Genomic DNA, 24344 nt, shown 5'->3' with positions numbered 1-24344 from the left:
AAGGGGCACTGAAGATCATCCAGCTCCAAGCCCCTGCCATGGGCAGGGACACCTCCTGTGCTCCTGGATGGGGAGGCAGCCAGGTGCTTGCTCTGTTCTCCTTCCAGCCAGGAGACCTCCAGCTCTGGAGTCCTCAGCACAGGAGAGACATGGACCTGGTGGGCCAGGGCCGGAGGGGAGCATGGAGACGATCTGAGGGCTGGAAGCCCTCTGCTGTGAGGCCAGGCTGAGGGAGTTGGGGTTGTTCAGCCTGGAGAAGAGGAGGCTCCAGGGAGACCTTCTGGTGGCCTTGCAGGACTCAGAGAGGCCATCAGAACGCTGGGGACAGGCTTTTGAGCAGGGCCTGTGGTGAGAGGACAAGGGGGATGGTTTGAGCTAAAAGAGGGAGGATCAGATCAGACAGAGCAGATTGTCTCTGCTGAGAGTGGTGAGACGCAGTTCCAGGGAGGCTGCTGACCTGTGCCTGGAACCATTCCCAGTCAGGTTGGACAGGGCTCTAGCTGCAGCTGTCCCTGCTGTCTGCAGTGGGGTTGGACCGGAGGGGCTTTAAAGGTCCCTCCCCCCCCAGCCCAGCGCTGGGCTCTGAGCGCAGCAGCGCTGCCGGCAGCCCGCGGCGGGGAGGGAGGTGAGGAGCGGCGCCGCCGGCGGCCTGGGGCTGGGGCAGCCTCTGCCGCTGGCTCCCCGGCGAGGTCTGAATTGAGATGCGATTGCAGCAGACCTTTAATGGGGTGCGGTTCTCTCCATCATCGGCAATCTCCCCCGCTTCCCCCGGGCGGGCCGGGGCCGGGGCAGGCGTCCAAGGCGTCGTCCCCTGAGGATGTTGGCAGGGGGCAGGAGCGCTGCCGGCCGCCCGAGGTGCAGCGCCGGGGGGCAGGCAGCGGCCGCCCGAGGTGCAGCGCCGGGGGGCAGGAGCGCTGCCGGCCGCCCGAGGTGCAGCGCCGGGGGGCAGGAGCGGTGCAGCGCCGGGGGGCAGGCAGCGGCCGCCCGAGGTGCAGCGCCGGGGGGCAGGAGCGCTGCCGGCCGCCGAGGTGCAGCGCCGGGGGACAGGAGCGCTGCCGGCTGCCCGAGGTGCAGCGCCGGGGTCAGGAGCGGTGCAGCGCCGGGGGGCAGGAGCGCTGCCGGCCGCCCGAGGTGCAGCGCCGGGGGGCAGGAGCGCTGCCGGCCGCCCGAGGTGCAGCGCCGGGGGGCAGGAGCGCTGCCGGCCGCCCGAGGTGCAGCGCCGGGGGGCAGGAGCGCTGCTGGCCGCCCGAGGTGCAGCGCCGGGGGGCAGGCAGCGGCCGCCCGAGGTGCAGCGCCGGGGGGCAGGCAGCGGCCGCCTGCCGCCCGCTCAGTAGCAGGGTTTGTGTTTTGGTAGCGAAGCAGAGCAGGTTCGAAATGAGCACTGACACGACTTTGACGTTTTTACACCGCGGGGTGGTTTATGAAGGCAGGGCCGGGGGCGGCGGTGCAGCGGCCCGGGGGCGGCGGGGGGCTCTCGCTCCTTCCCTTGTCAGCATGCCCTACATCAAGCCGCGCCGAAGCCTCCCCAGGCCCCGCCGCAGCCTTCGCCTCCCGACGTGTCTGCGACACTGATGAATGCTGCTTTCTGCACGGCGTGAAAAACCTCCCCTGCTGTCAGCTCCCAGGGCAGGCAGGGAGCAGATGCGGCTCCCAGCACCGAGCTGCCGCTGCTGCTGCTGCTGCTGCTGCTGCTGCTGCTGCTGCTGCTGCCTGGGGCAGGGGGAGCCGGGATGGGAGCCGGGATGGGAGCCGGGATGGGAGCCGGGATGGGAGCTGGGATGGGAGATGGGATGGGAGCCGGGATGGGAGCTGGGATGGGAGCCGGGATGGGAGCCGGGATGGGAGCTGGGATGGGACCTGGGAAGGGAGCTGGGATGGGAGCTGGGATGGGAGATGGGATGGGAGCTGGGATGGGAGCCGGGATGGGAGCTGGGATGGGAGATGGGATGGGAGCCAGGATGGGAGCTGGGATGGGAGCTGGGATGGGAGCTGGGAAGGGAGCTGGGATGGGAGCCGGGATGGGAGCTGGGATGGGAGCTGGGATGGGAGCCGGGATGGGAGCTGGGATGGGAGCTGGGCAGGGAGATGGGATGGGAGCCGGGATGGGAGCTGGGGGCTGTAGCTGAAAGTGTCCTGGGCAGAAAGGCAGTCACAGAGTCACAGTCACAGAGTCACAGTCACAGAGTCACTGTCACAGGGTCACAGTCACAGAGTCACAGTCACAGAGTCACAGTCACAGGGTCACAGTCACAGAGTCACAGTCACAGAGTCACTGTCACAGGGTCACAGTCACAGGGTCACAGTCACAGGGTCACTGTCACAGAGTCACAGTCACAGGGTCACAGTCACAGGGTCACTGTCACAGGGTCACAGTCACAGGGTCACTGTCACAGAGTCACAGTCACAGGGTCACAGTCACAGGGTCACTGTCACAGGGTCACTGTCACAGAGTCACAGTCACAGGGTCACAGTCACAGGTCACAGTCACAGAGTCACAGTCACAGAGTCACAGTCATAGGGTCACTGTCACAGGGTCAATGTCACAGGGTCACAGTCACAGAGTCACAGTCACAGGGTCACTGTCACAGAGTCACAGTCACAGGTCACTGTCACAGGGTCACTGTCACAGAGTCACAGTCACAGGGTCACAGTCACAGGTCACAGTCACAGAGTCACAGTCACAGAGTCACAGTCACAGGGTCACTGTCACAGAGTCACAGTCACAGGGTCACAGTCACAGGGTCACTGTCACAGAGTCACAGTCACAGGTCACTGTCACAGGGTCACTGTCACAGAGTCACAGTCACAGGGTCACTGTCACAGAGTCACAGTCACAGGGTCACAGTCACAGGGTCACTGTCACAGAGTCACAGTCACAGAGTCACAGTCACAGGGTCAATGTCACAGAGTCACAGTCACAGAGTCACAGTCACAGGGTCAATGTCACAGGGTCACAGTCACAGAGTCACAGTCACAGAGTCACAGTCACAGGGTCAATGTCACAGGGTCACTGTCACAGAGTCACAGTCACAGGGTCACTGTCACAGGGTCACAGTCACAGAGTCACAGTCACAGAGTCACAGTCACAGGGTCAATGTCACAGGGTCACAGTCACAGGGTCACAGTCACAGAGTCACAGTCACAGAGTCACAGTCATAGGGTCACTGTCACAGGGTCACAGTCACAGGGTCACAGTCACAGGTCACAGTCACAGGGTCACAGTCACAGAGTCACTGTCACAGGGTCACTGTCACAGGGTCAATGTCACAGAGTCACAGTCACAGGGTCACTGTCACAGGGTCAATGTCACAGGGTCACTGTCACAGGGTCAATGTCACAGGGTCACAGTCACAGGGTCACAGTCACAGGGTCACAGTCAAAGAGTCACAGTCACAGGGTCAATGTCACAGAGTCACAGTCACAGGGTCACTGTCACAGGGTCAATGTCACAGGGTCACTGTCACAGGGTCACTGTCACAGGGTCACAGTCACAGAGTCACTGTCACAGGGTCAATGTCACAGGGTCACTCTCAGGGTCACTCAGAGTCACTCAGAATAGGAGAACAAAGGAGCAAGGAAAAGTCATTCTCCTGCTGTTATTATTAGTCTTTCAGAGCTGGCTGTAAAGAGAGGTGGGGACAGAGGGGGTGAGGGAGGAGGTGTTCACAGGATGGGTTGGGCTGGAAGGGACCTCGCAGCTCAGCCAGTTCCAAGCCCCTGCCATGGGCAGGGACAGCTCCCACCAGCCCAGGCTGCTCAGGGCCTCATCCTGCCTGGCCTTGAACACTTCTGGGGGTGAGGCACCGCAGCCTCCCTGGGCAACCTGTGCCAGAGTCTCCCCCCCCCACTAAGGAATTCCTTCCTCCAGCCTGAGCCTGCCCTGCTCCAGCCTCAGACCTCCTCTCCCGCTGGCACCGCAGGCCCTTGCCAGAATCCCTCCCCGGCTCTGCCGCCGGTGCTGCAGGGCTGGCAGGAGCAGGGGGTGTGGAGGCAGCCAGGCTGGCTGTCCAGCCAGGGGCCGGCAGCAGGCTCAGCCAGCTGCAGCAGCCCCCTGAGCAGGCTGTGCCCTGTGTCCCTGCAGGTGGGTCCGAGGAGAGCACTTCCAGTACCGCTTCAGCCGGCCGGGCGGGAGGCACGCCGCCCGGGGCAGCTGGTGGCTCCGCAGGAGGCTGGGTCCTTACTTCCCCCCTGTCAACCTCCAGGGCCTGAAGAAGTTCTACGAAGCCAGGAGCTGGCCATACCCAGGGGGGAACTGATGGAGGAGGACAAGCAAGGCCAAGAGGGACCAGCTGGGGAGAGGGGCAGCAGGAGCTGCCTGGGAAGGACACCTCCTGCCCTCCGCGTTCCTGATCCCTTCCCCTGCCTGCACGTCCTGCACAGAAGGCTCCCAGCCCCCCTGCCCTCCTGCTGCTCTGCTCTGGGCTCTCTCACCTCTCTCTTTGTCCTTCTCACCACAGCCATGCCTGCTGCCTGCTTTGCTTTGGCTGGCTGTGCCACTTGGCAAGCATCAGCTCTAGGAGATGGGGAGAAGGTGTACCTGTGCCATGAGAAGGCTTGGGGGGCCGGGGGGCTGCTTTCCCTCACCCCACTGCACTGGGTGGTAGCTGCAGAGGCACCAGGGGAGGTTTTGGGGTGGCCTCCTGCTTCACTGAGTGCCTTCCAGGGCTCACAAGTTCCCTGGGGTCTGGCAGCAGGCTGAGAGCCAGGACCCCCTCTGCAGCTGGCTCATGTGGAGGTGGCTCAGCATGGGGCACTGCTCCTTCATCCCACCCCATCCCCACCCAATGCCAGCCCTGCCTGACCCAATCCATCCCACCCCATCCCAGTGCACCTCCAGTAAAGAGCCATCAAAGCCTCTCTGTCCCCAGCAGAGCTTCCCCACACTCACCTGGCAAGGGCCCAGTTGCCAGCACCTCACCACAGCTCCATGGCCAGTCTGAGCTGCAATCACCAGAGGACACCCTGGGACCTCGCCCTGGCTCTCCCTGTCCCTCCTGTTCGCTTTGCAGCCTTCCCTCCTCTCAGTCTGTGTCTGAAGCCACCCAAGCTGTCCCCGCCGTGGATATTGCCTGGTGAAGCCCAGGATCCCAGTGGTGGGAGGGGAGTTTGAGCAGGGATGTGGCAGCAAGTGGCCAGGGCAGTGGCCAGTGGCCAGGGCAGTGGCCAGTGGCTGCTGGCTCCTCAGCACCTTCTGCCAGGCTCTTCTCACAGGGGGAAAAGAAAGAGCAAAGCAAGAGAGAGCTCCCAGCTGTGTCAGGACTGCCTGCAGACAGCCACAGGTTTGCTGAGCAACCCAAAAGAGCTCCTTGCTGGGAGCTGCCAGGGGGCTCTGTGGCAGCCCCAGGACAAGCACAGCCCTGTGCAGCCACCACGTCCCCTGGCACACCGCTGCCGGTGCCCCTGGGCTCACCAAGGCTGTGCCAGCCCCAGCACCTCAGAGCAGGGCTTGAGTGCAGCCTTGCAGGGCTTTACCTTCCTGTGTGCTGAACCTGGGCTTCTATGCCTGCTGCTTTCTGTTCTGGGGCTGAAATCCTCCTCCCTGGGGAGCTGGAGGAGTTTGGTGCTGCACACAGCTGCCTGAGCAGTGCTGAGGAGGAGCTGAGCACCCCACAGGCATGGTCCACAGGGCCATGCAGCAGGCAAGGGCAAGGAGAAGCACAGAGCAGCTTGCCTGGCTTCTCCCAGAGGGGGTTTGCAGTGAGGCTCCCCTGGCACCCCCTGGAGAAGAGTTGCAGTGCCCTGGAGGCTGGCAAGGAGGCTCTCACCCTCCAGAGCAAAGCCAGCCCAAGCCATGAGCAAGGGAAGAGCCTTGCTGTGTGCTGGGCTCGGAAGGGCTTCGGTGCCCGAGGCAGAGCTGCCCTCCCCTGGGGGCCACCAGCCTGGCAGGGCCTTGGGATGGCTGCAAGCAGCAGGAAGAGCCTTCTGTGACCTGGGAGGCTCCAGGGTCCTGTGATGGCAGCTCTGGGGGGTCCCAGGGTGAGGCAGCAGGGTGAGGCCTGGCTGGCTGTTGGCACCCAGGAAAACCAGGATGGCAACAGAGGTGCCAGGCTCAGAGCCACCAGGCTTCTGCAAGCTCCTGGCTGAGGCCTGGGGAGGTCCTGCATGGTCCCCAGCTGCACCAAGCCAAGGCAGAGAGCTGAGCTGTGGGGCTTGGAGCAGTGCATGGAGCTCTCCAGGTCATAAATAACATTCATGACTCGATTGTGCTGCGCTCAGCCTTTGCCCTAGCTGGAAGCCAGTGCCCTGCAGTGAACAATGGGGCAGCAGCCTGCTCCCATCCCACGTGGAGGGGCAAGGCAGAGCACCCCAGGCCTGCATCTTGCTCCCATCAGCATCCTGCCTGGCCTGGCTGCCCCAGCCAGGAGCTGGGGGTGATGGAGACCAGGCTGTGCCCATGGGGATCTTCCTGGGCATGGAAGGTGAGGGCACAGCCTCACCCTGAGCTCCTCCACCTGTGTGAGGCCAGGAGCTGCCAGAAGGGATCTGGAGCTGCTGTGGTCCTCCTCAGCTGAAGCCAAGCCCTGGAGCTGGATGCATGGAGCAAGGGTGGAGCTCAGCTCACTTCTCAGCCCTCCCAGGGCCCTGGGCAGGACCTCTTGGGCAGGTGAGTTGGCCAGGAGCAGCACAGAGCAGCCCTGTGCTCCCTGCCTGGGTGGCATCAGGCACTCCTCCATGAAAGGACCTTGCACCTTCCCAGAGGCCAGGAGAGCCATGGCCACGCTGCAGACCCCTGCCACCAGCACCAGCCCTGCCTGCTCAGCACCTCCACTCCTCTGACTCTGCCCCAGCCACACTCTGCTCCCCATCCCCATCCATCCTTCAGCACAAGTGGGCAGCCCTGGTCCATTCCACTGGTGCCAGGGAGCCTTGGTAATGGCCTGGTGGGGGAGGATTCACCCCTGCATGGGTGGAGGAGGATGATGATGGGTGCTGAACATTCCCTGGACACCCCTCATGGGCTGCTCACCAGCAGCAAGCAGTGCTGGCCTCCCCTCCCCCTGCCTCCCTTCCCCAGCTTAATCACTTTCCTTTGTTTTCCAGCCCCTGGGTCAGGGCTAATGGGACCCAGAGCAGCATTCCCATTCCCATTCCCATTCCCATTCCCATTCCTGGTTGCTGCCAGCTGTTCACTTTGGGCTTGCTGTGGGTTGGGTTTTTCCCCATTCCCTTTCTCTTTCACACCAAAAGCTCTCTCTGCACCGTGGGCTGCTGCTGGGGAGGTGATCCCCACGCCCAGGCAGCCAGCAAGCTGCATGCAGGGCACTGGATTGGGAGCCTTGCCCTGGGACAGCATTTTGAAAGGAGAAATCATTCCATCCCCAGGGGCTGGGGGAATGGGAACCACCTTGGCTTCTCCTCTGGCCTGGCAGTTTCCCTGGGCAGGTTTTTGTTCCCCCCCTGCCCTGCCCTGCCCTGAGCTGTGCCCTGGCAGCAGGGGTTGGTGCTGTTCCCAAGTCACTGCTCTGTAAATCCACCTCAAGGATCACTCTGAGGCCTGCTCCTGCCAAGCTCCTCTTCCTCAGATGGAATGACAGAACTGGCTGGGCTGGAAAAGGCTTCTGAGCTCAGCCAGTCCAACCCCAGCCCAGCACCACCCTGGCCACAACCCCTGGCCCCAGGAGCCATGGCCACAGGGTTCTCCAGCCATGGGGACTCCACCACCTCCCTGGGCAGCCTCTGCCAGGCCCTGACCACTCTGGCAGCACAGGAATTGTTCCTCAGCTCCAACCTAAGCCTCCCCTGGCACAACTTCAGGCCAGATCCTCTCCTTCTGTCACCTGAGGCTAGGGAGCAGAGCCCAACCCCAGCTGGCTGCAGCCTCCTCTCAGGAGCTGCAGAGAGCACTGAGGTCTCCCTCAGCCTCCTCCAGGCTGAGCACCCCCAGCTCCCTCAGCTGCTCCTCCCCAGCCCTGCTCTCCAGACCCTTCCCCAGCTCTGTTGCCCTTCTCTGTGAAGCCCTGGGATGGGTTGTGCAGGGAGGTGGTCGAGGCCCTGTCCCTGGGGGTGTTTAAGCCCAGGCTGGCTGAGGCTGTGGCCAGGCTGATCTAGTGTGGGGTGTCCCTGCCCATGGCAGGGGGGTTGGAACTGGATGATCCTTGTGGTCCCTTCCAACCCTGACTGATTCTATGACACTGTGACCCCTGGAGGGGTTTCCAAGCCCTGTAAATGTGGTGCTGGGGCCACGGTGGTGCCCTGGCAGTGCAGGGCTCAGCAGCTACTCGGTGACCTGAGAGGTCTTCTCCGACCCAAACCACTCTGTGCCTGGCTGGGGGGTGCCTGGCTGGGGGTGCCTGGAGCCCAGCTGCTGGGAGAAGCTGGCTCTGCTTTAAGCCCTGTTAAAGGGAAGAGCCTTTCCCCTCCCCAGCAGCCTCAGCCTGGCTGAACAATGCAGTGTGAGCTGCTGGGCAGGAGCCTCAAACCTGTAGGCTACGTTTGGCAGCTGCTCCAAGTTTAGAGCAGCATGGGATGGATTTCAGCATCCTAGATTAGTTTTCATTTAATCTGATTATTCTGGGCTGGAGTTCCTGGAGGGTCTTCAGGTTATTGTCAGTCAAAAGGAGTCTTTAAAAGCTTCCATTTGCACTAAACTTTTCCCATTAGAAGTCTATTTTCCTTACGGATCGATCTGGGGCTTAATGAGACAAAGGAAGCTCCCAGCCCCCTGCCTGCGCTCTGCTCCCCAGCTGGGGTTCAGAGTGGAGCCACAGCAGGGTCTTGCCACTCAAAGCAACCACATTCCCCTGCTGCTGAGGCTCGGGGCTGGCCTGAAGGAGCTTGGCCAAGTGAGGAGGGGGAGAGCAATGTGGAAATCGACCTCCTCCGCTCCCAGCAGGGCTGCCTGGGACCCAGCTCCTCAGCCTCAGCCCCTTCCCTCGCTGGGGGATTGCTCTGAGTGGCTTGGATCCTGGGGGGATTCCCAGCTCCGAAGTCTTGGAGATTAATGCAGGACTAATTGATCTTAAAAGCCCCTCGCTAAATGGCTCCGAGTCAGGCTGTCAGTTCCTGGGCTGCTTTCTAGCTGCTGCCGACTCCTGGCTTCCGCTTTTGGAAGCAGTTCAGCCTGCCAGGGGGCCCGGTGGGAGCAGCCCCCACCCCCCTCAGGCTGAGAAGGAGCAAACCTCCTGCTTTGTGCTGGGGAGGACATCTCTGGCAGGTTTCTCTGCAGGAGTGGCAGCCCTGTGGCTTGAGGTGGCCTCAGGCTGCCCCAGAGCTAAGCTGAGGTCAGGTCCCTGTGCCACCCCTCCTGCCTTGTCCCACGGGATGGCAAAGGGCCAGAACCTGCCCCAGGGCTGTGGGAACAGCAAACCAACACAGAAATTCCCAGAACTAAGCCCCAGCCCCACACCCGTGGGTCTGATGCTGGGTGTGCCAGCCTGAGCTCCTGGAGCCCATCTGCACTGCTCCAGTTGCTGATTGCAGTGCTGACCCTCTGGGGACCAGCTCTGTGCCAGCCTGCTGCAAGGCTCTGTGGGGACATCCATGTGCTGCTGCCTGGTCACTGCCTGAAGCCACAGAATCCTTGGAAGAGACCTCTGGAGCTCCCCCATCCCAACCCCCCTGCTCCAGCAGGGCACCCCCAGCAGCTTGCCCAGGGGCACAGTGCCCAGGGGGGGTGGAAGCTCTCCAGAGGAGACTCCACAACCTCTCTGGGCAGCCTGCTCCAGGCCTCCAGCAGCCTCACACCAAAGAAGTTTCTTCTCCTGCTCAGATGGAACCTCCTGGGGTCCAGTTTGTGCCCCCTGCCCCTTGTGCTGTCCCTGGGCACCACTGAGCAGAGCCTGGCCCCAGCCTCTTGCCCCCCAGCCTTTCTCTCTTGCTGAGCATTGCTCAGCTCCCCTCTGGGGCTGCTCTGCTGCAGGCTCTCAGCCCCAGGGCTCTCAGCCTCTGCTCCTCCCAGAGCTGCTCCAGGCCCCTCAGCACCTCCATAGCCTCCCCTGGGCTCCCCCCAGCAGTTCTCTGTCTCTCCTGAACTGGGGAGCCCAGACCTGGACCCAGGACTCCAGCTGTGGCCTCACTTGGTGGAGTACAGGGGAGGGAGACCTCCTTGATGCAGCCCAGGAGACCATTTGCCTTCTTGCCACAAGAGCAATCCTCCTCTGGCAGAGCTGGGAGGCAGGAGGTGATGTGTGGCACCAAATCATCCCTGTGTGAGTTGTGCCCCAGCCCTGATTCTGGAAGACCTCTCCAGGATGGCACCAGGACTTTCCATCCTGCCCTGCTTCCTTCTCCCAGGCAGCACAAGCCCAGGCCTGCAGCTCTCAACAGTCAGTGAGGTTTGGGGGAGCTCCATCACCAAAACATCAGCTTCTGCCCCCTGTCCCCTGTCCCAGCCTGGGGACCTGGCAGCAGCTGGGGGCCAGGCTGCAGAGTGCTGAGCTTCTCCCTGTGTGTGGCTGCTGCTGGGACACTGCTCCTGCACTCCCAGCACCTGCAAGTGGTTAGTTGGAATAATAAATACGTGATAGATGATCAAATCAAGCACTGGCTTCAGATGAGCTCACCCCAGCAGCAGGCCATGGGGCTTGGGGGGCTTGCAGGCTGTGTCCCTGCTGCTGCTGCTGGGCTAAGTGGCTCTTGTATCAGTCAATAAAAGAGTTGTAGAGATTAAAGAATCAATTAGGGCTCAGCCAGGGGGGCACAAACCTAACCCAAACAGGCTGATAAAATCCAGTAGGTGATTATGGGAAGGGCTCTGATTTCCTCTCCCTTGTGGAAGGAGTAATTGCTCCTTACAGAGCGTGGAGCAACCTGGGCTGGATGTGTTCCCAGCTTTGGAGAGGAGGGAATTGCTCAGGGAAGCTGTGGATGCCTCAGCCCTGGAAGTGCTGAAGACCAGGCTGGATGAGGCCTTGAGCAACCTGGTCCCTGCCCGTGGCAGGCACTTGGGGCTGGGTGATCCTCAGGGTCCCTTCCAGCTGAAGCCATCCTCTGCTTCTGTGACTGCTGCTGTTCAGCTGGCAGACCTGGAGCCATGCCAGGCTGCAGGGCTGGGGCAGTGGCCTTGGCTCCTTCCTTTGAGGAGCATCATTTTGCCCCTTCAAAACCGGGCAGGGGAGCTTGGTCAGGTCCCTGCTGCAGCCCCAGCCCAGAGCCTGCCTGGGGCCGGGGCCCAGGTTAGAGAGAGCTGCTCCCGGGGGAGCAGGGTGAGAGGGATGGGACTGAACATGGATTAGGCTGGACATGGGGACCAGTTTCTACCTGGGAAGGGCTTGCTAAGGCCTGGCCCAGGCTGCCCAGGGCAGTGGTGGAGTCCCCGTCCCCGGAGGGGTTTCAGAGCCCTGGAGCTGCGGTGCTGAGGGCCAGGGTTCAGTGCTGACCTGGCAGTGCTGGGGAAGGTTGGACTCCATGGTCTCAAAGGTGTTTTCAACCCAAGCAGCCCTGCGACCCAGCTGCTGGGGGAGTGAGCACAGCCCCGGGACAAGCCTCGCCCCAGGACCCCTGCGCAGCGCCGGCTGGAGCCTGCGGGCAGCGCCGGCGGGTCCGGACGTGCCGCTCCCGGGGTGAGGCAGGGGCGGCTTGGTCGTCTCCCGGAGCCACCCCCAGCCCTTCCTGCTGGCTCCTCCGCTCTCATGAACTGCCTGCTCTGTGCCTTTGTGGCGGGGAAGGGCCGGCGGGGAGCGCGCAGCTGGGCGGGGGAGCAGCCATCTGCAGCACCCCCGGGGGGAGCAGCCTGGCAGCTGCCTGCGCCTGGTACCCGCGGGGTCATCCATCACCGGCAGCCCGGGCAGGGAAGCTTGGCAGGGAGAGAGAGAGGATGGCAGCCACGGAGGCAAACCTTAGCAACGCTGTGCAGCGGCAGGGGCTTCATCCCCAGCCCCCCAGGCCGCTTCCTCGGGCTGCTCCTGGCGGGCAGGATGCGTCCATGGTGCTCCCAGGGCGAGGGAGCAGCCCCGGGCTGACTCCCCGGAGCTGGCTCTGCCCCTCAGCAGGAGGAATGAGCTGTGTGCCAGGGCCGGCTCTGCTCCAAGAGCTGGGAGCAGGAGGTGCAAGGAAGGCTTGGTCCCATCTCAGGAAGCACAGGAGAGGGCTCTGAGCAGCTCAGCACCGGTTGGGTTGGGTTGGATTCTCATCAGGGCTAATGAAGCAAGAGCTAAAGGCTGGGGGGCAAGAGGCTGGGGCCAGGCTCTGCTCAGTGGTGCCCAGGGACAGCACAAGGGGCAGGGGGCACAAACTGGAGCCCAGGAGGCTCCATCTGAGCAGGAGGAGAAACTTCTTTGGTGTGAGGCTGCTGGAGCCTGGAGCAGGCTGCCCAGAGAGGCTGTGGAGTCTCCTCTGGAGAGCTTCCAACCCCCCCTGGGCACTGTGCCCCTGGGCAAGCTGCTGTGGGTGCCCTGCTGGAGCAGGGGGGTTGGGATGGGTGATCCCCAGAGGTCCCTTCCAGCCACCATCATGCTGGGGCTCTGGGTGGTGATGGAGGTTGCCTTCTTTGATGCCCTCACAGAGATCCTTCTTCACTGTCCTTCCCTGCCTGCAGACCCAGTTCTGCTCACAGCAAATGCCAGGAGAGAGCACAGGCTGTGAGCTGAGCCCTGTGGGCATCCAGGGCCACTGGCTGTGGCTATGTGAAATGCTGCTGAAGGCTCTGACCTGCTCTCCCTGGCTGTGGGCACCACACAGCATGGGTAGCTCAGAGCAAGGACAGAGGGATGGCCTGGGGGCCTCTGGCTGCCACCCCAGCCTGGATCACCTCCCCCCTCACTGCTCAGCCTAGCAGAGGCAGCAGGCTCCCGGTGGTGCTGTCCACAGCAGCCTCTAAGGCTGCCTCTGGCCTCTCTTCTTGGCCCCCAGCTCAGCAAAGAGGAGAGAGGATATCAGAGGCTGCCTGAGGAGCAGGGGATGACCACCCCAGAACCCCCCTGCAGGTCACCGGCCATGGATGCCAGAGCAGACCTCCAGCCCTGGGGATGGAGGCAGCTTTCCTCCTGTGGGGTGGGATGTGGTCCCCTCCCAGCAGGAAGAGGAGAGGGTCCTGATCTGTTGGGGGGGTCCTGCTCTGCTGTGGGGGTCCTGATCTGCTGGGGGGTGTCCTGCTCTGCTGTGGGGGTCCTGCTCTGCTGTGGGGGTCCTGAATGGAATGGAATGAAGCTGGAGGTGGGGAGATTCAGGCTAGATGTGAGGAGGAGGTTCTTCACCATGAGAGTGGTGAAACCCTGGAATGGGTTGTCCAGGGAGGTGGTCGAGGCCCCGTCCCTGGGGGTGTTTAAGAGCAGGCTGGATGAGGCTCTGTCCAGCCTGATCTAGTGTGGGGTGTCCCTGCCCATGGCAGGGGGGTTGGAACTGGATGATCCTTGTGGTCCCTTCCAACCCTGAATGAAACTATGAAACTATGAAACTATGAAACTATCTGCTGGGGGGTGTCCTGCTCTGCTGTGGGGGTCCTGATCTGCTGGGGGGTGTCCTGCTCTGCTGTGGGGGTCCTGCTCTGCTGGGGGGTGTCCTGCTCTGCTGTGGGGGTCCTGCTCTGCTGGGGGGGGTCCTGCTCTGCTGTAGGGGTCCTGATCTGCTGTGGGGGTCCTGATCTGCTGTGGGGGGTCCTGCTCTGCTGGGGGGGGTCCTGATCTGTTGGGGGGGGTCCTGATCTGCTGGGGGGGGGGGGTCCTGCTCTGCTGTGGGGGGTCCTGCTCTGCTGTGGGGGTCCTGCTCTGGCAGGTGACATTCACAGGGCCCCTCCAGGCCCCACCATGGGTTGATTCTGTCATTCTGTGCTTCATGGATTCACAGAAGGGGTTGGGCTGGAAGGGACCTTGGAGACCAACCAGTCCCAGCCCCCAGCCCTGGGCAGGGACCCCTCCCACCAGCCCAGGCTGCTCAGGGCCTCATCCAGCCTGGCCTTCAGCACCTCCAGGGAGGGAGCATCCACAGCCTCCCTGGGCAGCCTGGGCCAGCATCTCCTCCCCCTCACTGCCAAGAGTTTCTTCCTCATCCCCAGTCTCTCTCTGCCCTTCTCAAGCTTCCAACCATTGCCCCTCGTCCTGTGGGCACCGGGGGGCAAGGCCACTCAGCATGGCCCCATGGAGAGCAGGAGGCAGTGGTGGCCACTGAGAGCAGCCCAGCACAGCCCAAAGTGGTTTGCTCCTGCCCTGTCCTTTCCTGTTTACTCCTTCCCCCGGGAGCAGAACAATAACCAAGCCCTGGCCGGGGGCCGGCGCGGGTCCCAGCCGCCAGCCGAGCTGCTCCCAACTGGCCAGGAGTCAGGGCAGGAGGCCAGGGAGGCTGTGCCAGGGAGGCCGTGCCAGGGAGGCCGTGCCAGGGAGCAGCCCGCAGCTCAGCACCTTGCACGGTGGGCAGCTCCCGTCGGGGCCCGCAGAGCATGTCTCCCGTCGGGGCCCGCAGAGCATCTCTCCCGTCGGGGCCCGCAGAGCATCGCTCCCGTCGGGGCCCGCAGAGCATCGCTCCCGTCGGGGCCCGGCAGAGCATCGCTCCCGTCGGGGCCCGGCAGAGCATCGCTCCCGTCGGGGCTCGGCAGAGCATCGCTCCCGTCGGGGCCCGCAGAGCATCTGTCCCGTCGGGGCCTGCAGAGCATCGCTCCCGTCGGGGCTCGGCAGAGCATCTCTCCCGTCGGGGCCCGGCAGAGCATCGCTCCCGTCGGGGTTCGGCAGAGCATCGCTCCCGTCGGGGCTCGGCAGAGCATCGCTCCCGTCGGGGCTCGGCAGAGCGTCGCTCCCGTCGGGGCCCGGCAGAGCGTCGCTCCCGTCAGGGTTCGGCAGAGCGTCGCTCCTGTCGGGGTTCGGCAGAGCATCGCTCCCGTCGGGGCCCGGCAGAGCCTCCCTCCCTCAGCACCACACGGAGCAGGAGCTCTGCCGGGGGCTGCCCTGCCGGGGGCTGCCCTGCACCTGCGGCCTCGGCGCCCCCATTCCCCGGGAGGGGAGAGCGGCTCCGCGCCCGGCCGGGGCTGCGCAGCTGCGCAGGCATTGTTCCCCCGCGCCCCATCTGCATATCAATCAGGCCCCTGATTAATATTTAAAGAGCCGGCTCCAGCTGCCCAGCCACCCACCAGAGGGGGGAAGGAACCTCTCTGAGCTCTGCTTGTTTGGCTGTGGGGTCGTTTGGGTTTGTCTGGGGCTTGGTTGATGCTGCTGCTGCTTTTTGGGGGGGTTCCCAGGGCTAAGACTCCTTGGCCTTTATGGAGCACATTGCACTGGGAAGCCACCACCCCCTCCCTGCCTGCCTGCCTGCCTCCCTCCCTCCCTCCCTCCTCCCTGTTTATCCTTTTATTTACACTAAAGATATGCCAGGGAGGGAGGGAGAGAGGAGCAGCCAATGTGGAGCCCTCTGAAGCAGCTATCAGAGGCTGAGCTGTGCTGCTCTCAATGCTCCTCAGTCCCTTTGTGCCATCAGCACAGCTGCAGCCAGCAGGGCCTGGGGGCAGCGCTGGTGGAGGCCTGGGAATTGGGAAGCACCAGGGAGGAGGCTCTCCCAGAACAGGATGGGCTCCATGCTCCCAGCTCCCATGGAGTCCTGCTCTGGCTTGGCTTGGGAAAGACCTCCAGGGTGATGGAGCCCAGCTCTCAACTAAAGACCATCCTCCAGGCCAAGCATCATCATCCTCCAGGCCAACTGTCATCATCCAGGCCAACCATCATCATCCTCCAGGCCAACCATCACCATCCAGGCCAACCATCACCATCCTCCAGGCCAACCATCATCTTCCTCCAGGCCAGCCATCATCTTCCTCCAGGCCAGCCATCAGCCCAGCACCACCATGGCCACCAAACCATGTCTGTAGTCTCCTCATCCAAATGGCTTCTGTCAGGGATGAGGACTCCTCCAGCTCCCTGGGCAGCCTCTCCCCATCCCTGACCAGCAGCTTCCCAATCCCCAGGCCTCCACTGGCACTGCCCCCAGAGCCTGCTGGCTGCAGCTGTGCTGATGGCACACAGGGACTGACCCTAACCAGGGGGATGTTGTGGTGTCTCTCTTTCTTCCCTCTGCCCTGCCTGTCAGATCCCCTGGGTTCAGTGTCTGCTCCCCAGGCTGCTGCTGTAGCTCTGTTCAGGAGCAAGGCTCCACCATGGAAGTGATTTACAGCAGTCCCTGGGGTGGAAGGGCAGAGCCTTGGCCTGGGGCTTTTCCCTTCTTCCTCAGGTGAAAGAAAACCTCCAATGCTCACCCAGGAGCCCTTAGAGTGCCTGCCCCTGCCCCTGCCCCTGCCCCTGCCCCTGCCCTGCCCTGCCCCTGCCCCTGCCCCTGCCCCTGCCCCTGCCCCTGCCCTGCCTGCCCCTGCCCCTGCCCCTGCCCCTGCCCCTGCCCTGCCCTGCCCTGCCCCTGCCCCTGCCCCTGCCCCTGCCCTGCCTGCCCCTGCCCCTGCCCCTGCCCCTGCCCCTGCCCCTGCCCCAGCCCTGCCTGCCCTGCCTGCCCCTGCCCTGCCCCTGCCCTGCCCCTGCCCTGCCCTGCCCCTGCCCTGCCCTGCCTGCCCCTACCCTGCCCCTGCCCCTGCCCCTGCCCCTGCCCCTGCCCTGCCTGCCCCTGCCCTGCCTGCCCTGCCTGCCCCTGCCCTGCCTGCCCTGCCTGCCCCTGCCCTGCCTGCCCCTGCCCTGCCTGCCCTGCCTGCCCCTGCCCCTGCCCTGCCCCTGCCCTGCCCCTGCCCCCTCACTGCTTGATTTACCAGCTCAGATTTATGGCTCAGGAGTTATGATTCCCCTCCCATCTCTCTCTCATTTTCCCCTCCCCTGGCTGCCTCGGTGCTTGTGCAAGGTGAGGAGTTTGACAGCTCCTGGGAACAAAAGCCTCCAACCTCTCCCCTGAGCAAGGCTCTCCCAGGCAGGAGGAAAGATGCCAGCAGGGCTTCTCCTCTCTGCTTAACCAGGCAGAGCCCAGAGCCTGCTTCAGAGGAGCCAGGACCAGTGAGCAGAGTCCACTCCTGGGGCCTGGGGAGTCCCCTGGGCCTGTCACAGGCTGCTGGAGCCCCAGCACAGGGGGGGCAGGAAGGGACCTCTGGGTCCATGCAGCCCAGGGGCTCAGGGTGCAGGTGGGTTGGGAGTCTCCCCCAGGAGAAGTCTCCATCCTGTGGGTGGTGCCCAGGCCCTGGGCCTCAGCTCAGCTGGCAGCAGCCTTTAAAAGGGGAACCTGCCTGCAGTGCCAGGGAGCAGCCAGGAGCCTCTTGAGAGCTGTTGTGATGCCCTGGCCATGGGAGCTGGGGGATGCAAACCTTCCTGGGGCTGGGGAGCCATGGCAGAGCCCCTGCTGCACTTCATCCCAGCCCAGGGGTTGGCAGCAGCGTGGCTCAGGAGCAGCTCAGGTCAGCCAGCTCTGACCCACAGGGGACAGGCAACTGGGGAGCAGCTTGTGGCCACCTTCCTCTCCAGCATGTGTGGGGTTTTGTGCTGGAGGCTCTGTCTGTGCCCCCCCAGCACATCAGCTGGGTCCTCCTGTGGGCTTAGCTGGGCTGGATGCTGAGCCTCACCCCCATGGCCACCTCCACACCAGCTCTGGGGCCAGCAGGCCAAGGGAGGTTCTTCCTGCCCTCTGCTCTGCTCTGCTCTGCCCTGCTCTGCTCTGCTCTGCCCTGCTCTGCCCTGCTCTGCTCTGCCCTGCTCTGCTCTGCTCTGCTCTGCCCTGCTCTGCTCTGCCCTGCTCTGCTCTGCCCTGCTCTGCTCTGCTCTGCTCTGCCCTGCTCTGCTCTGCTCTGCCCTGCTCTGCTCTGCCCTGCTCTGCCCTGCTCTGCTCTGCCCTGCTCTGCTCTGCTCTGCTCTGCCCTGCTCTGCTCTGCCCTGCTCTGCTCTGCTCTGCTCTGCCCTGCTCTGCTCTGCTCTGCTCTGCCCTGCTCTGCTCTGCTCTGCCCTGCTCTGCCCTGCTCTGCTCTGCCCTGCTCTGCTCTGCTCTGCTCTGCCCTGCTCTGCTCTGCCCTGCTCTGCTCTGCTCTGCTCTGCCCTGCTCTGCTCTGCTCTGCTCTGCTCTGCTCTGCCCTGCTCTGCTCTGCTCTGCTCTGCTCTGCCCTGCTCTGCTCTGCTCTGCTCTGCCCTGCTCTGCTCTGCTCTGCTCTGCTCTGCCCTGCTCTGCTCTGCCCTGCTCTGCTCTGCTCTGCTCTGCTCTGCCCTGCTCTGCCCTGCTCTGCTCTGCTCTGCCCTGCTCTGCTCTGCTCTGCCCTGCCCTGCCCTGCTCTGCTCTGCTCTGCCCTGCTCTGCTCTGCTCTGCTCTGCCCTGCTCTGCTCTGCCCTGCCCTGCCCTGCCCTGCTCTGCTCTGCTCTGCTCTGCCCTGCTCTGCCCTGCTCTGCTCTGCCCTGCTCTGCTCTGCCCTGCTCTGCTCTGCTCTGCTCTGCTCTGCTCTGCCCTGCTCTGCTCTGCCCTGCCCTGCTCTGCTCTGCCCTGCTCTGCTCTGCTCTGCCCTGCTCTGCTCTGCCCTGCCCTGCTCTGCTCTGCCCTGCTCTGCTCTGCTCTGCCCTGCCCTGCTCTGCTCTGCCCTGCTCTGCTCTGCTCTGCCCTGCTCTGCTCTGCCCTGCTCTGCCCTGCCCTGCCCTGCCCTGCCCTGCCCTGCCCTGCTCTGCCCTGCTCTGCCCTGCTCTGCCCTGCTCTGCTCTGCTCTGCCCTGCTCTGCTCTGCTCTGCCCTGCTCTGCCCTGCCCTGCCCTGCTCTGCTCTGCTCTGCCCTGCTCTGCTCTGCTCTGCTCTGCCCTGCCCTGCTCTGCCCTGCCCTGCTCTGCCCTGCTCTGCCCTGCTCTGCTCTGCTCTGCTCTGCCCTGCTCTGCCCTGCTCTGCTCTGCCCTGCTCTGCCCTGCTCTGCTCTGCTCTGCCCTGCTCTGCTCTGCCCTGCTCTGCTCTGCCCTGCTCTGCTCTGCTCTGCTCTGCTCTGCTCTGCCCTGCTCTGCTCTGCCCTGCCCTGCTCTGCTCTGCCCTGCTCTGCTCTGCTCTGCCCTGCCCTGCTCTGCTCTGCCCTGCTCTGCCCTGCCCTGCTCTGCTCTGCTCTGCCCTGCTCTGCTCTGCCCTGCTCTGCTCTGCTCTGCTCTGCTCTGCCCTGCCCTGCCCTGCCCTGCCCTGCCCTGCCCTGCTCTGCCCTGCTCTGCCCTGCTCTGCCCTGCTCTGCTCTGCTCTGCCCTGCTCTGCTCTGCTCTGCCCTGCTCTGCCCTGCCCTGCCCTGCTCTGCTCTGCTCTGCCCTGCTCTGCTCTGCTCTGCTCTGCCCTGCCCTGCTCTGCCCTGCCCTGCTCTGCCCTGCTCTGCCCTGCTCTGCTCTGCTCTGCTCTGCCCTGCTCTGCTCTGCTCTGCTCTGCCCTGCTCTGCCCTGCTCTGCTCTGCTCTGCCCTGCTCTGCTCTGCCCTGCCCTGCTCTGCCCTGCTCTGCCCTGCTCTGCTCTGCTCTGCCCTGCTCTGCTCTGCTCTGCCCTGCTCTGCCCTGCCCTGCTCTGCTCTGCTCTGCTCTGCTCTGCTCTGCTCTGCTCTGCTCTGCCCTGCTCTGCTCTGCTCTGCCCTGCTCTGCCCTGCCCTGCTCTGCTCTGCTCTGCTCTGCCCTGCTCTGCCCTGCTCTGCTCTGCTCTGCTCTGCTCTGCTCTGCTCTGCCCTGCTCTGCTCTGCCCTGCTCTGCCCTGCTCTGCTCTGCTCTGCTCTGCTCTGCTCTGCTCTGCCCTGCCCTGCCCTGCCCTGCCCTGCTCTGCCCTGCTCTGCTCTGCTCTGCCCTGCTCTGCCCTGCTCTGCTCTGCTCTGCTCTGCCCTGCTCTGCCCTGCTCTGCCCTGCTCTGCTCTGCTCTGCTCTGCCCTGCTCTGCTCTGCTCTGCTCTGCTCTGCTCTGCTCTGCCCTGCCCTGCTCTGCCCTGCTCTGCCCTGCTCTGCCCTGCTCTGCTCTGCTCTGCTCTGCTCTGCTCTGCTCTGCCCTGCCCTGCCCTGCCCTGCTCTGCTCTGCTCTGCCCTGCTCTGCCCTGCTCTGCCCTGCCCTGCTCTGCTCTGCCCTGCTCTGCCCTGCTCTGCCCTGCTCTGCTCTGCTCTGCCCTGCCCTGCCCTGCCCTGCCCTGCTCTGCTCTGCCCTGCCCTGCCCTGCTCTGCTCTGCTCTGCCCTGCTCTGCCCTGCTCTGCCCTGCCCTGCCCTGCTCTGCCCTGCTCTGCCCTGCTCTGCTCTGCCCTGCTCTGCCCTGCTCTGCTCTGCTCTGCCCTGCTCTGCCCTGCTCTGCTCTGCTCTGCCCTGCTCTGCCCTGCCCTGCTCTGCTCTGCCCTGCTCTGCCCTGCTCTGCCCTGCTCTGCCCTGCTCTGCTCTGCTCTGCCCTGCCCTGCCCTGCCCTGCCCTGCCCTGCCCTGCCCTGCTCTGCCCTGCTCTGCTCTGCCCTGCTCTGCTCTGCTCTGCTCTGCTCTGCTCTGCTCTGCTCTGCTCTGCCCTGCCCTGCTCTGCTCTGCCCTGCCCTGCTCTGCTCTGCTCTGCCCTGCCCTGCTCTGCTCTGCTCTGCTCTGCTCTGCTCTGCTCTGCTCTGCCCTGCTCTGCTCTGCTCTGCCCTGCTCTGCTCTGCTCTGCTCTGCCCTGCCCTGCTCTGCTCTGCTCTGCTCTGCTCTGCCCTGCCCTGCTCTGCTCTGCTCTGCTCTGCTCTGCCCTGCCCTGCTCTGCTCTGCTCTGCCCTGCTCTGCCCTGCTCTGCTCTGCTCTGCCCTGCTCTGCCCTGCTCTGCTCTGCTCTGCCCTGCTCTGCCCTGCTCTGCCCTGCTCTGCTCTGCCCTGCTCTGCTCTGCTCTGCCCTGCTCTGCCCTGCTCTGCCCTGCTCTGCTCTGCCCTGCTCTGCCCTGCTCTGCTCTGCCCTGCCCTGCCCTGCCCTGCCCTGCCCTGCTCTGCTCTGCCCTGCCCTGCCCTGCTCTGCTCTGCCCTGCTCTGCTCTGCCCTGCTCTGCCCTGCTCTGCCCTGCCCTGCCCTGCTCTGCCCTGCTCTGCCCTGCTCTGCCCTGCTCTGCTCTGCCCTGCTCTGCTCTGCTCTGCTCTGCCCTGCTCTGCCCTGCTCTGCTCTGCTCTGCCCTGCTCTGCCCTGCCCTGCCCTGCCCTGCCCTGCCCTGCCCTGCTCTGCTCTGCCCTGCTCTGCTCTGCCCTGCTCTGCCCTGCTCTGCTCTGCCCTGCCCTGCTCTGCTCTGCCCTGCCCTGCTCTGCTCTGCCCTGCTCTGCTCTGCTCTGCTCTGCCCTGCTCTGCTCTGCCCTGCTCTGCTCTGCTCTGCCCTGCTCTGCCCTGCTCTGCCCTGCTCTGCTCTGCTCTGCTCTGCTCTGCCCTGCCCTGCTCTGCCCTGCCCTGCTCTGCCCTGCTCTGCTCTGCCCTGCTCTGCTCTGCCCTGCTCTGCTCTGCTCTGCCCTGCTCTGCTCTGCTCTGCTCTGCTCTGCCATGCTCTGCTCTGCTCTGCTCTGCTCTGCTCTGCCCTGCCCTGCTCTGCTCTGCCCTGCCCTGCTCTGCTCTGCCCTGCTCTGCCCTGCTCTGCTCTGCCCTGCTCTGCCCTGCTCTGCCCTGCTCTGCTCTGCCCTGCTCTGCTCTGCTCTGCCCTGCTCTGCTCTGCCCTGCTCTGCTCTGCTCTGCCCTGCTCTGCTCTGCCCTGCTCTGCTCTGCCCTGCTCTGCTCTGCTCTGCTCTGCTCTGCCCTGCTCTGCTCTGCTCTGCTCTGCTCTGCCATGCTCTGCTCTGCTCTGCTCTGCTCTGCTCTGCCCTGCCCTGCTCTGCTCTGCCCTGCTCTGCTCTGCTCTGCCCTGCCCTGCTCTGCTCTGCCCTGCTCTGCTCTGCCCTGCTCTGCCCTGCTCTGCTCTGCCCTGCTCTGCCCTGCTCTGCCCTGCTCTGCTCTGCCCTGCTCTGCTCTGCTCTGCCCTGCTCTGCCCTGCTCTGCTCTGCTCTGCTCTGCTCTGCCCTGCTCTGCTCTGCCCTGCTCTGCTCTGCTCTGCCCTGCTCTGCTCTGCTCTGCTCTGCTCTGCTCTGCTCTGCCCTGCTCTGCCCTGCTCTGCCCTGCTCTGCTCTGCCCTGCTCTGCTCTGCTCTGCCCTGCTCTGCCCTGCTCTGCTCTGCTCTGCTCTGCTCTGCCCTGCTCTGCTCTGCCCTGCTCTGCTCTGCCCTGCTCTGCTCTGCTCTGCCCTGCTCTGCTCTGCCCTGCTCTGCTCTGCCCTGCTCTGCTCTGCTCTGCCCTGCTCTGCTCTGCCCTGCTGAGGCCTCAGATGCAGCACTGGGGCCAGCTCTGGGCTCCCCAGCTCAGGAGAGACAGGGAACTGCTGGAGAGAGCCCAAGGGAGGCTGCAGAGATGCTGAGCAGCCTGAGCCCTGGAAGCTGTGGCCCTGCCTGGGGGAGGTGACCCTCTTGGGTCTCCTCTCCCATCCCCACCTGTGGGAGGTCATCAGAAAGCCAACGTCAGAAGCATCAGGCTGTCCCTGCAGGAGCCCGGGGTGGCCAGCAGGGAGGCTGGGTTGGTCACAGGAAGAGGTCAGAGATGCTCCTGAGGTCAAGCAAGAGCAGAGGGGAGCCAGGGGAGCCAGGGGTGCCAGGGGAGCCAGGGGTGCCAGGGGTGCCAGGGGTGCCAGGGGAGCCAGGGGTGCCAGGGGAGCCAGGGGAGCCAGGGGTGCCAGGGGTGCTCAGGGGTGCCAGAGGAGCCAGGAGAGCCAGGGGAGCCAGAGGAGCCAGGGGTGCCAGGGGTGCCAGGGGTGCCAGAGGAGCCAGGGGAGCCAGGGGAGCCAGGGGAGCCAGGTGTGCCAGGGGTGCCAGGGGTGCCAGGGGTGCCAGAGGAGCCAGGAGAGCCAGGGGAGCCAGAGGAGCCAGGGGTGCCAGGGGTGCCAGGGGTGCCAGAGGAGCCAGGGGAGCCAGGGGAGCCAGGGGAGCCAGGTGTGCCAGGGGTGCCAGGGGTGCCAGAGGAGCCAGGGGTGCCAGGGGTGCCAGGGGAGCCAGGGGTGCCAGGGGTGCCAGGGGTGCCAGAGGAGCCAGGGGAGCCAGGGGAGCCAGGTGTGCCAGGGGTGCCAGGGGTGCCAGGGGTGCCAGGGGTGCCAGAGGAGCCAGGGGTGCCAGGGGTGCCAGGGGTGCCAGGGGTGCCAGGGGAGCCAGCAGCCAGCTCCAGCTATGGATCCCCCAGGGGCACCTTGCCCAGGGGCAGGCAGGCAGCATCCCCCCAGCCTGTGGCCTGGCTCTGTGGCCAAGGCACTGCTGCAAAGCAGCCACAGCAGCTCTGAGTCTCCCTGGAGGCCAGGCCCAGGCCAGCCCCATGGCTGCAGCAGTGACTCACTCCAGCAGCTGGAGCTGGAGCAGTTTGGGTCACATCCTGCCCCTGGCCCCAGGCCACCAGCTGCTCCTGTGCTCCATGGGCTGCACCTCAGCTCAGGGCTTGCCCTCAGCTGCAGCTTTGGAGGCTGAAGCTTAGCACCTGCTGGTGCAGGGGGATCTGCTGGGTTGGGTTCATCCCCGGTGGTGGTGGTGATGATGATGATGATGGTGATGATGATGATGTCACCCCATTCCTGGCTGAACACAGAGGCCAGGAGGGAGCAGTGCAGGCAAAGAGCTTTGCTGCCATCAGTGCCTCCGGGGTGCAGCAGGGTCCCTAAGCCACCCCTGGGGCATCCCTGAGCTGCAGCCTCAGCTGAGCCCCCCCCGTGCACAGCCCAGCTCGGGGGCCTGAGGGCTTGGTACAGCTTCAGCTCAGCGAGGCTGGGCCCAGGAGCCCTCTGCCCAGGCTGACATCAGCACCTCAGGATGCTGAGTGCACTGTCTGGGAATCCCGGGCCCCGGGCCTGGCCCTTCTCTGCTTCAGGATTATGTAGATGAGGAAATATGTCCTGAGCCTGGGGCTGGCTGCGGGGAGGCAGCCCCTGGCTGGCAGGGAGCTGGCAGCGCTGGCTGCGGGGCAGCCCCGGGGCTGGCCTGGGGCTTGCTGCCCTGCCCCGGGACGGCGCTGGGCGCTCCGCTGCCGGCAGGGAGCTCTCTGTGGTGCTGCCTGCTGCGGGACGGGATCCAAAGTGTCCTGCTGGGGCTCGCAGAGCTGTGCCTGGTGATGTGCTGCTGCCCAGGGCTGTGCCAGGGCTCACAGAGCTGTGCCTGGTGATGTGCTGCTGCCCAGGGCTGTGCCAGGGCTCAGAGCTGTGCCTGGTGATGTGCTGCTGCCCAGGGCTGTGCCAGGGCTCAGAGCTGTGCCTGGTGATGTGCTGCTGCCCAGGGCTGTGCCAGGGCTCACAGAGCTGTGCCTGGTGATGTGCTGCTGCCCAGGGCTGTGCCAGGGCTCAGAGCTGTGCCTGGTGATGTGCTGCTGCCCAGGGCTGTGCCAGGGCTCAGAGCTGTGCCTGGTGATGTGCTGCTGCCCAGGGCTGTGCCAGGGCTCACAGAGCTGTGCCTGGTGATGTGCTGCTGCCCAGGGCTGTGCCAGGGCTCACAGAGCTGTGCCTGGTGATGTGCTGCTGCCCAGGGCTGTGCCAGGGCTCACAGAGCTGTGCCTGGTGATGT

The 24344-nt window shown here is 64.6% G+C and overlaps 1 protein-coding gene across 4 annotated transcripts in view; it reads left to right on the top strand.

The window, feature by feature from the left end:
* LOC137445076 (lipase maturation factor 1-like) overlaps positions 1 to 24344 on the top strand; it is a 210548-nt gene that overhangs the window by 174680 nt on the left and 11524 nt on the right. For 2 of the 4 annotated variants that reach the window (XM_068146494.1, XM_068146497.1), the window contains one exon: positions 4082 to 10842. The exons of 1 other annotated variant lie outside the window; for it this stretch is intronic. In XM_068146494.1, coding sequence (XP_068002595.1) covers positions 4082 to 4256 — 175 coding nt within the window. In that variant the 3' untranslated portion in view covers positions 4257 to 10842. Of the gene's footprint in view, positions 1 to 4081; positions 10843 to 24344 lie in introns of those variants that run through there. One more of the 4 variants, XM_068146496.1, reaches the window with a different exon arrangement.

The sequence above is a fragment of the Melanerpes formicivorus genome, unplaced genomic scaffold, assembly GCF_026170545.1.
Source record: "Melanerpes formicivorus ecotype bairdi unplaced genomic scaffold, bMelFor1.0.p_v2 SCAF_14, whole genome shotgun sequence".
Lineage (NCBI taxonomy): Eukaryota > Metazoa > Chordata > Aves > Piciformes > Picidae > Melanerpes > Melanerpes formicivorus.
Note: the sequence above shows the minus strand (reverse complement) of the source record. Positions and strands in the feature narration are given on the sequence as shown.